The 15,211-nt window shown below is 40.4% G+C and overlaps 1 protein-coding gene across 4 annotated transcripts in view; it reads right to left on the reverse strand.

The window, feature by feature from the left end:
- relch (RAB11 binding and LisH domain, coiled-coil and HEAT repeat containing) overlaps positions 1 to 15,211 on the reverse strand; it is a 37,409-nt gene that overhangs the window by 18,546 nt on the left and 3,652 nt on the right. For all 4 annotated transcript variants that reach the window (XR_013845432.1, XM_080050477.1, XM_080050476.1 and 1 more), the window contains exons 2-11: positions 12,259 to 12,348; positions 9,552 to 9,623; positions 9,346 to 9,395; positions 9,080 to 9,193; positions 6,687 to 6,881; positions 5,886 to 5,980; positions 5,184 to 5,307; positions 4,639 to 4,796; positions 3,139 to 3,214; positions 2,547 to 2,642 (exon numbers count right to left, since the gene is read on the reverse strand). Coding sequence is in view for 3 of the 4 variants with exons in the window: in XM_080050477.1 (XP_079906603.1) it covers positions 2,547 to 2,642; positions 3,139 to 3,214; positions 4,639 to 4,796; positions 5,184 to 5,307; positions 5,886 to 5,980; positions 6,687 to 6,881; positions 9,080 to 9,193; positions 9,346 to 9,395; positions 9,552 to 9,623; positions 12,259 to 12,348 (1,070 nt within the window). In the remaining variant the exon portion in view is untranslated. The remainder of the gene's footprint in view (positions 1 to 2,546; positions 2,643 to 3,138; positions 3,215 to 4,638; positions 4,797 to 5,183; positions 5,308 to 5,885; positions 5,981 to 6,686; positions 6,882 to 9,079; positions 9,194 to 9,345; positions 9,396 to 9,551; positions 9,624 to 12,258; positions 12,349 to 15,211) is intronic.

The following is a 15,211-nucleotide window of genomic DNA, read 5'->3' on the forward strand; positions in this document are numbered from 1 at the left end:
CTCTTTGTCTTGGCAGAAGTTCGTTAAAGTAACAGTTAATTTGGCCGGTACAAAAAAAAAGGGAAGTCAATAATTACGGCATAATATTTACTCTTCATAGTGATACCACTTCCTTGGAAAACTTAAGACACATTAGCCTACAGTATATTAAATGGAGTTAAAAATGAGTGCTGCAGCAAATGACCACATATCATTTTCACTGAAAGAAAAATATTAAATATGAGAAATGTCGAGCCATACAAAGAATGCACATGACATTAAGCTACAGTACAGCCCAGTATATGGAACAAAAAACATGTTTAATGATTTACAGAGTCTGATAATACAGCCAGGTGGCAGGCAGCATTTCAATGCATCACTCCACCGTTTCAAGTCAAACACTTAAGTGGGTGTCCCATTCAAACAACAACAAGGTGTGTCTCCGCCAGGCTTGTGGTGGTTGGAGGGCCTCACGTTACAAGATGGAAGTGTGAGCAGCTGTGTGTGTGTGTGTGTGTGTGTGTGTGTGTGTGTGTGTGTGTGTGTGTATATATAAGCAGCGTCATGGTTGGTGAATCTAACTGACATAGTGCAAAGTCCACAACACTCAAGAAGGACCCCAAGGCCTCAAATGTTCTGCTGTGTTTTACTTTACTTATTTTTCTTCTCCCCCCAGTTTGTTTATCTTGATCTTGCAAAGAGATAAAGTTCTCCAGAAATGTGGTGGCTGATTAAGCTGTAACCATGGAGATATGCAAAGCAGCTGCCTGACAGTGAACTAATCCAACCAGACTTACCTCTTTTTCAAACAACCCCATGTAGTGTCTTTTCAGGTTTCAACAGAAATTCAAGCACAGTGTTTGTACACACAGGGACACACAAAGACAAAAAAAATAATAATTGCATGCAAGCAGTTATGTGTAGACAGAACACCTGTGCAGGTGTCTTGCGTTGCGGCCTGCAAGGTGTTATAGCGTGTTAATGCCTACTAATCTACAAGTAAATCACCTTCCCTTGACTCCTCGGAAGAAATTAACTTTCAAATTGTCAAAACAAAGGAGAACACTTTTAATCGGTTTAATTTAGCCATCTAGATATAACATAACGCCATTTTCAAATATCTTGCTAGAAAGATGTTATCATCAGATTAAATGAAATCACTCAAGAATCTCAAAAAAGCACATAAGGTGAGAGGAGCAAATAAAACAGACAGTCAAATCAGAACATTTTAGAATTAAAAGATACACTGGGTTTTAGAGACACAATTCACCTAAGGCTGAAACTGCACACTGTAGGCCATCATTGCATTTTAAGATGTTCTTTAATGACAATGCAGGACGTCAAAAGGACAGTCATAGCATTTCTTATAAAAATCTAGCAAGTCAGACCCTGTGTGTCAGCAGTTGTAGCCAACTGGGAGCCAGGCATTACATATAGACCAACAGTTTGGTCAACAGGTCTGTGTGAAAAAACCATGCAGATGAGTGCGTGAAAGACTCACCTTGCAAAGATGTGCAACCATTCTCTAGAAGAGAGGCATGCATGAGAGTGAGAGAATGAGTGAGACCAAAAAACATGTGAGTGGGGGACAAAAATAGCGCAGGAGCAATGATGATCACACTTGGTGAACACAAAACACCATCGTAAAAAAGAAGGTGAAATTCTCACTCAATAGATAGACACAAGTCAGCTGGGTATTAGCCGGTTTTAAACAAAGCCAATGTTTAACACAGCAAATTAGCTTTTTATTTCATACAGCTTGCTGGCAGAGGACAAATCTGCAACAAGGACAACAAGGATGAAGGTGCTAAGTGCAGCTTTAGTACATTAGGTTTCAAAAATCCCTATGATGATTATCATAAACAGACCAGCAATTACACCAATTAAGAGCACTGTCAAGAGGACTGGCAGCCTGTGCACAGTGCATAACGCTACATTGCATGTTAGTTGAGTTTTTGGGAATGCCTTGTGGCAATGAAAAAAACAAGGAGAGGGTGGCGTCCTTTTGAAAGCAAACACAACTAAATGTTCCTCACAATAGCAGATGGTGAAATGGGTGAATCGAGAAAAGCAAAAAAAAACAAACACTTTTGAGCACGTTTATCCCCTTCGGCAAAGCTACAAAAAAAAATAAGATCTGACTAGCGATCTCACATCCACTTTTTTTTTTTTTATTAGGATGTATGCAGAAGCTGGTTTATTGGAACTGAACTGACAACAAATATTGCATGAACTATCTCTTATATTGACAATAATTTGCAAACGGTATCGCAATTAAACGTAATGGCAAATAATTATGCTTCACATAGGACCTTTTTAACCACGAAAAATGCTTAAAGGCTCTTTGGTATTGGTTCACTGCCCATTCAGAAAGATTTTTGGGAATCCGTGAGCTGAAGATGACTGTGTTCTTTACAGCTCTCCCAACAATTTCCACCCTGCTTAGCCTGGCTGCTGTGTGTGTATCTATCGGATACTAAAGACATAAAAAGCCTGTGATGATGACAATAATGATTGGGACACAGTGCTGGACAAGGAGGTATAGTGGGCAGCAGAAGGTGGCTTACCTCTCGTTTAGCTAGAAGCACGTTAGGGACGATGTGAGGGAGACAGCGGCCCAGCATTAACATCACGCTCTCCTCACTGTCTGCTATGCGAGACACCTGGAAACAAGACACATTATAGTGGGTATGTTGTCAACAATGTGCTGATTGTAGGTAGGGCTGGGTATAGTTCAAAATGTTTCGATATTGATAGCAATACACATTATGGTAAAAAAAAAGACTTAAGTGTTATTTTTCAGCACATTGGCATTTTTACAAAATATCCCTAAATAAAACTTGAAATAAGCTGAAATCATAGTGACTGCCTTCAGATGACCCTTATCTCCTGAGTCACTGCAGCTCAACCACAGCCAATCACCAGCACTTTTCAATATTGGCACATCAAAGCATGCTGCTTGCTTATTGGCTCACTGACGTTGAACGACAAGACATTTTTCGACACTTGACATTTCGATAATGGATGGTATCGAGGCCTTTCGGTCGGTGCCAAACTTCGATACCCAGCCCTAATTGTGGGTCGACGTGAAAGGGTGTGTGTGGGTGAGTGTGTGTGTGTGTGTGTGTGTGTGTGTGTGAGTGTGTGTGTTGTGTGGACCTCTGCTCCCAGGCGGCTGTCGGAACACATTTTGCAGAAGGACAGCAAGGCTTGCTGGAAGGCTGGGGATAGCTTCCTGCGACAGCACAAACAACAAGAGAACAAAAAAAAAAAGAAAGTCACTTCAGTGTGTACCACCTAATCTGTGCACAATAACACTGGTGATTGCCCTGACCGCTGCATGATTGAGGACTGGACTGGGCCACCCGGCTGCCACAAGGCTTAAAGCAGTCACTCTCCCATGTCACTGCTATTTCCGTAGAATGAAAAAGTATATACTGTATATATAGCTCGATGGAGTATGGGAAATATATGAGGAAATATAAGAAATACAGTATTTACAGTGGATGATTCCCTACTAGTTGTTGGTGCGCTACACAGTGTTGGGAAAGGTATTTAGAAAGTGTAATACGTTAAACTTTACTTGTCTCAAAAGTAATACTACTACTTAACTTATTACTTGGCATTAAAGATGGAGTCAGTGATTCTGGAGAACGTTTGTTGTCACAATCACTTTTTGTCAAAATCAGCAAATATCTCCTCGAGATCCGCTACCTGTCTGTAATGTGTGTACACTGAAAATAAATCTGGACTTTATACTGTATAGCCTAGGCTCTGTAAACTGTGATGTAAACAAATGGTATGTAAACAAAGGGGGCCCATCGTAACTAGCAACGTGCCCGTTTACAGAGCCTAAGCTGTGAATTAATAAAAGTTACGGTTGAAAGCGCTTTGTGGCTCACACAAAGTTTACAATGTACCTCTATTTTTCTTCCATCCTTGACTGAGACAAACTCAAAATAATGGCCAAACCCCAGTCTCCTCTCCAGTTTAATAAACAGAGGTTAGTGTTTGTATAAAAACACCACATCAGTAAAGCAGCGTAACTTGAATCACGGTAGTAACTCTAATATTCTTACTGTTTCGAAAAAATGGAAATTCCTTCGCCACTCGTTACTGAGTAAATAACTACTGCGTAAAAAGTTACTGCCAAACACTGTCACTAAACATTCTACAATAGATATGACTGTGGGATGGCGGTAGGAAATTGTTATATGTGACCAAATGTCAAACGTTCGATTCCTACCAAGACTGCAATGTGCCCTGAGGAAGGGAGTGACATTTACACACCAGAGGGCAGCCAATCGCATAATAAGTGCTGTAGTACTGTCCACTGTGGCTACAGTACATAGACTGACAACTACCTCCATCTAGTGGTTACACGTAATACATTCACTGATATCAGCAGTGTGGCTGTAACAGGTAGGTACATTTTCTGTCGCCTGAATTAAAATACCTAACGGCAAAATCGACACACCAATGGACAATGTTTTAATAGTACACTGATTGTTATTTTTAGTAGTGTCTATATAAACCTTCTCTGTGCAGGAACCATATATAGACTATTTAGCATAGTTGACAGTATATGTGCTTTTTGGAAGTTTTACATTGATTAATCTACATTCCTACGTTTTCTGTATGGCGGAATTTTGGACTCACCGGTTGGGTTGATCAAAGTGGACGGGAGGCCGACTCTTAATCTTGTTGTGTGTCTGTGTGTGGGGCTGTGAAGTGTTCTGAGTGGAGGAGGGGTCCGCTTTAGTTTCAGGCTCCGAAACCCCCCGGATGTCCAGATACTGGCCATTGTCTGTAGGAGGCTAAAGGGGGAAAAGTAGATCAAGTTACGCATTTATAGGTCAAATGTCCCGGCCTCCGTACAAAAAAAACATGCAATTAGCAGGGTTTTTTCCTGGCACCAAATAGTATGGTGGTGGTAGATGCAAGAAAATAACTCGATTGGTCATTTTCACAACATTTCTATTCATGCTAACTAACCACAATTTCAGATACTTCAGCTTAATGTATTAGTTTTAGAACAACACAAAACTATTGCAAAATGCGTAGTTATTAAGTACAATTAAAATAAATGTTCACTTTTCAATCACTTTTTTATTTATAACACGCTGCTACAATTAAGACTGTACATCACTAGTATAAAAGCGACATATAACTGCAGATGACATATTCAAACTGAGCACACATACCACAGCGAGAGGGTCAGTGGAGGAAGTGTTGTTGGTGGAGGAGGGGTTGAATGTGTTGTGTAAGCCCAGGTCTAGTGTGGACGGAGGTGGGGAGGAGACGGTCCTCTTTAGTGTCTGAATCTCACTGTGAGGTATAGGGGAAAAAGAAGCACAGAAGAGGAGGACACTGTCAGAAAAAACAACACCTAATTCTTATAAGTGAAGAAGCACTAAGTCTATAAGATCTTCCATCCAAAATAAATGGTGGAATAGTTCTGTAAAAACAACTCAACCTATTTTGGATTGTGATGAAGCAAATCCATCTGAATCGTGATGGTGGCAATTAAAAGACTCCACATTGAAGGAAAAAATCATTTCCAATAACATATCAGAGACAGTTTCCCCTCTGTAATTTCGCACAGCTGTGATGCTTGGGAGAAATTTCCATTTTAGTTTGTCTTACCTCATGGCCTGCGTTGGATACAGTCATGGTCATAAAGTGGAACAAAGTGCTGAAAACTTTTATTTTTTTTATTTGTATGGATGCTTCTCATTTTCCCCTTGGCAGTTGTGGTAAACATTCTTGTTGTAATCGCATATAAACGCTATGAATAGAGCAAACTGTGTAATCAGCATCACAGCATACTAAATGTGGTCATATGATTCATAACATGCACACTGATTCACTTGTATATGAGCACAAACATGCGATGTGGCGCCCACCTCTGCAGTTTCTTGATCTGCTCGGCTAGGCTCTGCTTCTCATTGTTGAGGAGGTCTATTTGGTACTCCAACTCTTGGACCACTTCTGTCTGTGCCTATAAGGGGACAGAACGATTGTACAGACAAGTTATTACAACCGCTACTTAAAGGGAAATTCTCCAGTGGGTCGAAAATTAGTCGGCGAGAACTCAAGACTTTATTGAAAGGGGTAGACACTTTTTTTTTATTTGATTCCTTTTAAATGAATAATATGAATGTAGAGGTGGCAATTAAGTTTTTGATCTCATCATTGTCATTGTAGTACTGTAGGCAGACTCCACTGTGATGACTCAAAGCAATTGACCTTCAGGGGTAAACTTAGAAATATCAAACATTTTGTATTAGCATTTTGTTTTATTTTATTCTAATTATTACACTTCTGCTTAATATATAATTTTTATTTCCTATAGATTCCAATTGCACATTGCACAATTGTTATGGCCATAAGAAATTAGCCCTGAATGGATAAGTTGAAATGTGAAATTAAATAGCTTAAAAAAAAGAAATAGCAAAATGATTGTTATGATCGCAAAGCTTTTGATGCAAGCCAAAAGCAATATGGCTGACTGACTGACTGACTGACTGACTGACTGACTGACTGACTGACTGACTGACTGACTGACTGACTGACTGACTGACTGACTCATTAAGGTGAAGCCCTACAATGTATCACGGATGAAAGGAAACAAATAATGTTTCACTGCACATTGATGGATTACAACCATACCTGAACTGCACTTAGAAAAAAACACACACACAGACCTGTTGCGAGAGGTCAGGCTTCTTTGGAGGATCATGGGCGATGCAGTTTCCTGGCAGGTCTCCAAAGTCCACACCTACTGACACATCCACCATGTCCCGAGGAGAGGGGAGGGGGGTACCACACTTCCTGTACAGCTGTAACAGGTCAGGGGGCTTGGGGATATTGAGGCCGACATCATCCCATAACTCAAAGTCCTGGAAACAAGTAAAGAAAACTAAGTTAAAACAATAGGCTACTTACGTATACAGTATGTGTCAGGGGTAGGAGTGTGTCCTATACAATAGACAGCTGATCCAGGCTGTTGTATGTATTTATGGTCACATGACCCTACCATTGCTCTTAGCCCGGTAGCCCTCATGTGTACAAGTCTGATACTGCATATTTTGACTTGGTAATAAAAACACTTAAAGGTAACATATTATGCACTTTGCTGTCAATTTTATATGGTCCAAGTAGTCCCTAATACTTATTTTTTTAGATGTTTGCTGAAAAACCCGTTCGGATCATTTATTGTAGCAAGCCTCTATACCCTGATTGTCCTGGATGAGCTGTATTTCTGCGATCTGGCTGGCCCCTCCCACCTCTCTGCCGGGCTTTCTTTATATGGCCATGGAGCTCTCCCACCGTCTCTGCCGTGCTCTCGCGATACTAGAGAGACACTGCGTGAGTCGTGACTGCGAACACAGTGTTGTTACCCAGAGGCTCCGGGCTAAGAGAACAGTTTGACATGACCTGACATGATTAAAACCAGTGAAAACAGTAGCTTCAAACAGTAGCTTGATTTCTACAGGAATATCTTCCCATCCTTTGTCATGTTAAAAACGAGTAATTTTCAGACTGCTGTGGGGAGTATAAACGGCGTGTTATGAGCAAAACTTGGTGCTAAATCAGAAGCTACATGGGCGCTAACGCTAAAAATAAGACTCAGACGATAAAATAAACTAAAAGTACCACACAAATCAGTGAAAAAAATATATTTAAAATTGACTTCCACACTATTAAGTTACAATCCTTTGTCCTATTAAAAACGAGTCATTTTCAAACTGCTGTGGGGAGTATAAACAGCGTGTTATGAGCAAAACTTGGTGCTACATCAGAAGCTACATGGGCGCTAACGCTAAAAATAAGACTCAGACGATAAAATAAACTAAAAGTACCGCACAAATCAGTTCCACTTCCACACTATTAAGTTACAATCCTTTGTCCTGTTAAAAACGAGGCATTTCCAGACTGGTTTGGGTAATAGAATTATGTTTTTATGAGCAAAAGCTGAATGCTTGTCCCAAAGCTAAATAGCTATACACCAGTCAGGCAAAAATACCAATAAAAACATTCCTTTCAGTTTCACTGTTTGCAAAAACCCACAAGTAGCTTCCTATCCGTTGTGTTATTAAAAACGAGGCATAGACTGCTGTGGATAAGATAAATTAGTGGAGTATGAGCAAAAGCATTCTGTGTTGGTGTATGTAACATTCAGGCTGTAGGCTACTATGGGCATTCTTGTCGCTTAGGGGGAAAGCAACATGGCTGTCGCTCAGAAAATTTTCCAGGGGAAAATCTCGTGGAATCTCATGGGATCTCGGCCACGGGATCTCGGGCCGTAGACCAATAAGAAATGGGGGGGTGGGGTTATCATAGACTTTTTTTTTTTTTTTTTTTTTTTTATCATAGACTACTGCACGGTGGAAATTTCTGGTTACTAATGTGGGGGGGGGAAGCATCGGAAGCATGGACATATATAGAAAATATGGGGATGTGGCTGTGCCGGCTGTGACGACATAGCCGGCGAGAATTCTGACTGGAGTAAATTGGGGGGGAGGGGTGGGGGTTTCAGAAAGGGGGAGAGTGAGAAAAGGAGAGATTGTTATTTTTTTTTATATTTTGGCAGTCTCTAGGCACACCGTGGCCCCATGGATATGTTAGAACACATTTAAAAAGTGCATTTAGCATAATATGAGACCTTTAAAAAGGTGAGGTCAGTGATTTTGGAGAACGCGTGTTGTCAAAATCACTGTTTGTCAAAAATCTGTGGGTATTGCTCACGATCCGCTACCTGTCCGTACAGCTGAAAAAAAATCCAGTGTTAATACACAGTCTAGGCTCTGTTAACAGCAATGTTGCTAGATACAGTGGGGCTCCTTTGTTTACATACCAGTATACATAGCCTAGGCTGTGTATTAACACTGGATTTTTTTTCAGCGCGCACACAGTACAGACAGGTAGCGGATCTTGAGGAGATATTCACTGATTTTGACAAAAAATGATTGTCAACAAGCATTCTCCAGAATCACTGACTGAAGCTTTAATATTAAGAAATGGGCAAAAATACATGGAAAAAACAGACATTTGTCATTATGTCTTTTAAACATGCACCAGGTAGAATAATCTTTACCTGGTCGTCATTTTCATCAGAGAAGGTGATGGCTGAGAGTTTGTATTCGTTCTTTAATAAAAACTCATTCACAAGGAAGTTTAAGGCTCTTTTCTCCAGCGGGCGTAAGGGCTCCTGAGGCAGAGAGAGGAAAAGAGAAGCTGTGAAACAATACACTGATACTGTCACAGGGGTTTAAAAAAGGAACACATCTAATCTCTCCATTCATATGCAAAGAGAGAGACTGAGAAAAAATGCACGAATCGTTTCTTAAATTTTTTTCCCACCTGAGTTTCAGGACTTGACTTGAAGTTTTTCCTCTCCAGTGAGTCGCTCTCTGAGAAATTTTGAGAAGATATTAGTGGAGTTTGAAAGGTACGCCGAGTGTTATTCATCTAGAGTGATTCTCTTTGGGGGGAGAAAAGAGAGAGAGAGAGAAAAGCTTCAACAAAATAAGGGATGAGGTGGAATAGAAGTTAAAAGTACGCCACACCTGCTGCCTGAGTCAAGTTGGCGCGCAGAGCCTGAATGGTCTCCCTTGCTTTCCGTAGCTCAAACTCCAGCACTGGACAGGAAGTGACAATACACACACACACACACACACACACACACACACACGCAGGCACGCACACACAGGAAGTTGCATCCAACCGAAGACAGGGGGAACAAACAAATAAAAACAAAGATGGGCATGAAAAACAAAGCAACCACACAAAAGATCGTAAGAGTCATAAAAACAAAACGACAACAAAAAAAAAGGATGCATGCAAATCATGGGTTCTAAGGAACGCATGCAGCAGAGGATCATGGGAAAGCCGGCCGCATGACGGTCCGTGTGTGTGATGCGTTGAAAGACATCCCAACGGTAGGAAATCCTGCCCTCGATTTTGTCTCACTTAATGTGACTGAAAAATGGGAGTCAAGGGTTACTTCTAATTGTAGCTGAGGTGATCAAATCTATTCAAGCTACTGAAACGCAGTCTTGGTAATCTAGAAGCTGTCTGACAAAAGGATTTTTTTTCAGGCAAATGCCTTACTTAGATGTTATGAAAAATCTGGTTTCAAGCCACTCAAAAGGACAGCCACTGCTCAGGTTAGGGTTAACCATAAAAAATGTTAGATCATGGTAGCCTAGGTTCTTGTTTAAGACTGGGTTTATTTATACATTGAATGTACAGCGGCTGTACTAACACTGAATAATGAAAAAAAAGCACACAAGATTCTTAGACATGTTAGATATAAAATAAAATAAAATAAAAACACACTCAAAAAGTAAGAAGCGATGAAGCAGGAAAACTATGTTGCATTAGCTGTGCACTGAAAATCTGCCATCTGAGTTGATCCTGTTGTCTACTGGATTGAGGTTCAATGGGTATTGTAGTGGTAGGTTTAATTTTTTTTTTTAAATGTATTAACGACTTCACATTCCACAGATAGGTAGATTAAAATCTTTGTTTTAGTCATAGATTGCAGGCTACACTCTATAATGTCTTGTGAGGTCATTTGTAAGGTCATCATACATTTTCCGGTTTCCACAACTTTAGATCATTACAGTATATTTCTTCAAAAAGAAATGTCATCAACACATTAGTTGGCCTTTCTCAGACCAAATCATCCTACTCTGACCCCATTATCCCTAACCTTCCGAGCAGATCTACAGTGCACAGGATGCAGGCGTAACAAAAATGGAAAACAAACAACTGAATAACGGGGAGAAGATTTATAAAAAAATAAAAATAAATAATAATAAAAAAAAGCTAGTCTGGATGGAGTGACTTGTCCAGTATTGTTGACTGGGGTTTGATCAACGTCAGGAGAAAGCCCAGAGTCAGACAGCTGTGGGCAGGCATCTTGGCAAGAGGAACAGGTCAGGGGGGGTGAGAGGAGTGGGTGGGGTGAAGAGGGTTGAGAGTACGGGGGAAGGTGCCAATTTGGTAGAGTGGGTAGTGTGTGAATAATAGACATTTAAAACAAAAGAGGCATCATTTGGCTACCAACATCTCTGCTGCATGGTTATAACTGTGCCCCCTTACAATGCATTAACGTATAATATGGCAAACTAGTCCATTTGAAGTGAATCCAACAACTTCAATTCAAGTTGTAACAAAACATTCATAATTTCTTCTTCTATCATAACATTTATCATCCATAGACTTTCTAACAATCCCTTTACAATATGTTATAAGAAGACAATCTAATTCTCATGCTTAGCAGTCATGAACATTACTGAGGGGGAGAAATGATCCAATGTTAAAACGAAAACACAAGGCACAAAATATGGAACTGTTTCTCCATACTGCAGTTATGGATTGGGACTTCTTAAGGCTCATTGACTAACACTTACCGTTTTAATGGATGACTACAGAAAGCAATGGATAATGTTCCCCACTGTACAATGGCATATTATAATAAAAAACATATATTTGTTTTTTGTTTTTTTAATGTTGGCTATTATAAAATAGAAAAATGAAAAACAGGCGGCAGATACATTAACATAATATGAATGTTCCCTGCATGACAAACCTCATCCCTTCTGCATTATCGTGCAAGTAGAAGGCTGACTCATCTTGCTTGTTTTCCTTTAGTCAAGAGTGTATCTAATCCCTCAACAGCTGAACAACTAACCAGCCACTTGTAACTGTTCAGCTTCTCTGAGAACAAGTGTTGTCTGATAAGACGTCATCCACTTGAGACTCAAACGCTCATGTATGTGGATAAAAATATCTACCGGTGTGTGTCACGACTCACGACAGAGCCACAGGGGGGAGAAGGGGCTGTGATTTCAAACAATGCTGCGACAGCTCCTGTACCAGAAATGTCACCATGACACAGACACCTCTACTAAAGCTAAAGAAAATAATCATATCACATGTTGGGAGTGGATATAGTCGTCAAAGTCCAAAGATTATATAAAAAATAAAAAATAATTTAAATTTTAAATTTTAAAAAAAAACTCAGTATCGTAAATGAAACATTGTTTGGTGTGGAATCTCTGGACAGCCAATGTGTTCAAAAATATGCTCATCCTCTTGTAAACTGACTACTAAAGCAGCCTCTTACACAGCAATGCCACAGTGAAATAAATATATTTCAATGTTTTGCTTTGGGGATTATACATCCATGATGACTTCAGCCATTTTGATGCGACCTTCAGTGTGTGGTTCTCTGCGTTCCCTATGCCACCTTTTGGTTTATCTTACCTGCCACCCGGTCGTCAGACTCTCGGTTACCGTCGTCTGAGTAACGGGCAAAGTCCAGAGAGTCCAAGGTGCTGATGCTGCCAGCTCGATCTAAACACAGACACAGACAAAGAGGACAATGGTGAGAGACAAGTACACAACCGTATATACAGACAGTATGATAAGTCCTACTGTCACTGCATTGGATAGAGCTAAAAAAAATAATTGACAATGCACTGAGAAATGTTTGCGGTATACGTGTTAGGCATGGGACGATAACTGGGATAAAGTCCTGGTTTCAATACTGCCATTATCTCTGTCATACTGTTCTAAGATATACTACACATACAGGCTGTTAACATGATACAAGTTTATTAAAGCTGGGGTGGAGAAGAACAGAGAATCGTATTTTTTTTAAGAATCGGAGCCTCGCTCTGATTGGTCAAAGTGTACCGCTCATGTTAATTTTGACCAATCAGAAATCACATACCCCAGCTTTAATGTTCAGAATATTCCTGCATCATAACCACTTTTACTAGAAGAGGAGTGTGTAGAAAGTGAGCATGTCTCGAAAAACCTTGTTGAGCTGCTCACTTAAAAAAGGACTGCTTTTTATTTCAATGTTGTTTGGAATAATTCAATTATTGTTATCATACACCTTCGTTAATGTTCAGAGATATGTTGTTAAAAAAATAAAAAAAAGATTGTGTTCAGGCGGGAAAAACGCAGACTTTTCAAAATAACACATTTGAGAGCTATAATCTCAATACCGTGATACCGTGGTGTTTTTTTCTATAGGTTATCATACCATCAGGATATCATACCAGCCCATGCCTAATACGTGCCATGCTCCCCTCAGAAGACACAGGGTCAGTTCCTCTGCAGCTAAACTGCAGTATAGGGATGTAGTATTATTTTCCTTAAGGACTCTCAACAGGGCTGGAAGCATGTTAACAACACTGGGCTTGAGTTTAAGGTTTGATGACTAACCAGAATGCAACCCTTCTACAAAAAACAGATGGAAACTTCAATAAAGTCAGCTAAAAGCAGCAGAGACCTTTATAAACCGTGTGGGGAAGGTTAGAATGTTCGCCAAGAAAAACTATGAGTCACTAAAAATTGGGGGAAAACAAATCAATCATAAAATGTTAGTTAACTTGCTGTTCCTAATAATGGAAAGGGGTTAGCTGACCCGCTAACCCGCTAACCCTAACCCTCCTATAATGGAAACGCCCATTTCCAAAATAACACCTCAGACCAATAACTTAACATCAGAGTGTAGGGATGCCTTAAGTATTGTTCCCTGAAAGAACAGTTGAAGCCGATACATAAGCACACGCGTGCTCCTATTTCACTGAGCTAGGCTGGCCTTCTGGCCCAGCCAATGGTGTTGGTTTTCCTCCACAGTGACAAAAGTGCAAGATTGGCCTATTTGTTCTCTGATGTCTAGATACAGTACAAGGTCAGACCAGGTGTAGACTAGCTTTAAAACCATGGCCGGGACTTTGTTAGAAGTAAAGCTAAAGAATGATAGCTATAAAGAGTGAAATTGAAATTAAATGACAACCATTATTAGCCTCAGTTATTTCTAAGCTTGACCTGAGAGTAGTCAATGCAGTAAACTGACATCAATGCAGTGTCCTTGGGCTTGATTATTGTTGTGAATTCAAAAGTCTCAGAAAGGAAAAACCTCATTACAAATCATGTTAAAATAATTACATTTTGGATTTGTGGGAGAAAAAGCGTCTACAGTGGATGTCTATGGTTGGTTTGCAAACTTTGCATGATCTGTGTGGTATTTGTGGGTCTCACATGCTCAAATCTACAGTATAACCACGCAGCACACAGCCTAGTGATTCTACAGTGAAAGTGCTTCTGCATTGTGTGTGTGTGTGTGTACAAAGAATAATGTATATAATGTAATTCCATGTGCCGTAGGGTGAATAGATTTAGAGAAAGTGTGTGTGTGTGTCTAATTTGGAAAGAACAAGTATTTATTCTTGGCCGACCATTCAGCCCTGTGTCTGTAGTGTGTATTGTCTCTTTCTTGACTGTGATTGATCTCACACTTCAGACTGTCACCTGTTCAGTGTTCACTGCACTCCTGCTGGGTTTACACACACACACACACACACACACACACACACACACACACACACACACACACACACACACACACACACACACACACACACACACACACACACACACACACACACACACACACACACACACACACACACACACACACACACACACACACACACACACACACACACACACACACACACACACACACACACACACACACACACACACACACACACACACACACACACACACACACACACACACACACACACACACACACACACACACACACACACACACACACACACACACACACACACACACACACACACACACACACACACACACAAAAAGGCCAGAGTGTTATGAACAGGCAGCCAGTCGGAGTAGGTCCAGAACTGCATGGAGCCTGGCCAACACTCTAACAATATCATTAATAGCTTTCTGACACAATACCCGACTCCCTGCCCTAGACAGAGGAAAGGATGGAAACATTATAAGGAAAGAAAGGAACAAGGAAAAGGAGTGAGTGCATGTGAGGTTGGGTGGGCCAAGTAATAATAAGCAGTGGCACTTAGAAAGAGGAAGACATGGAAGTATTGTTCTAACAGGCTGACAATGGCTCCTTCTGAATCTTGATCAAAACAACTTCTACTGGTATTATAAACCCTAACTGAATGGGATGGTACTAGGCTGTGAGTGTCGCGCTTGACCTGAATTGCCAATTGTGCCATATTTACAGCTGTGTAACAGGAGAGCACATACACAGCAACACGCCTAGAACTTATCATGTGGAACTACTATTTGAAGTTGAGCTTGACATTTTATGCTCCTTTTTATTGTGTTGTTTATACGTTGTTTTTTATACTGTGTTTTGAGCCTG

The sequence above is a fragment of the Ammodytes marinus genome (assembly GCF_949987685.1).
Source record: "Ammodytes marinus genome assembly, chromosome: 21".
NCBI classification, from domain to species: domain Eukaryota; kingdom Metazoa; phylum Chordata; class Actinopteri; order Uranoscopiformes; family Ammodytidae; genus Ammodytes; species Ammodytes marinus.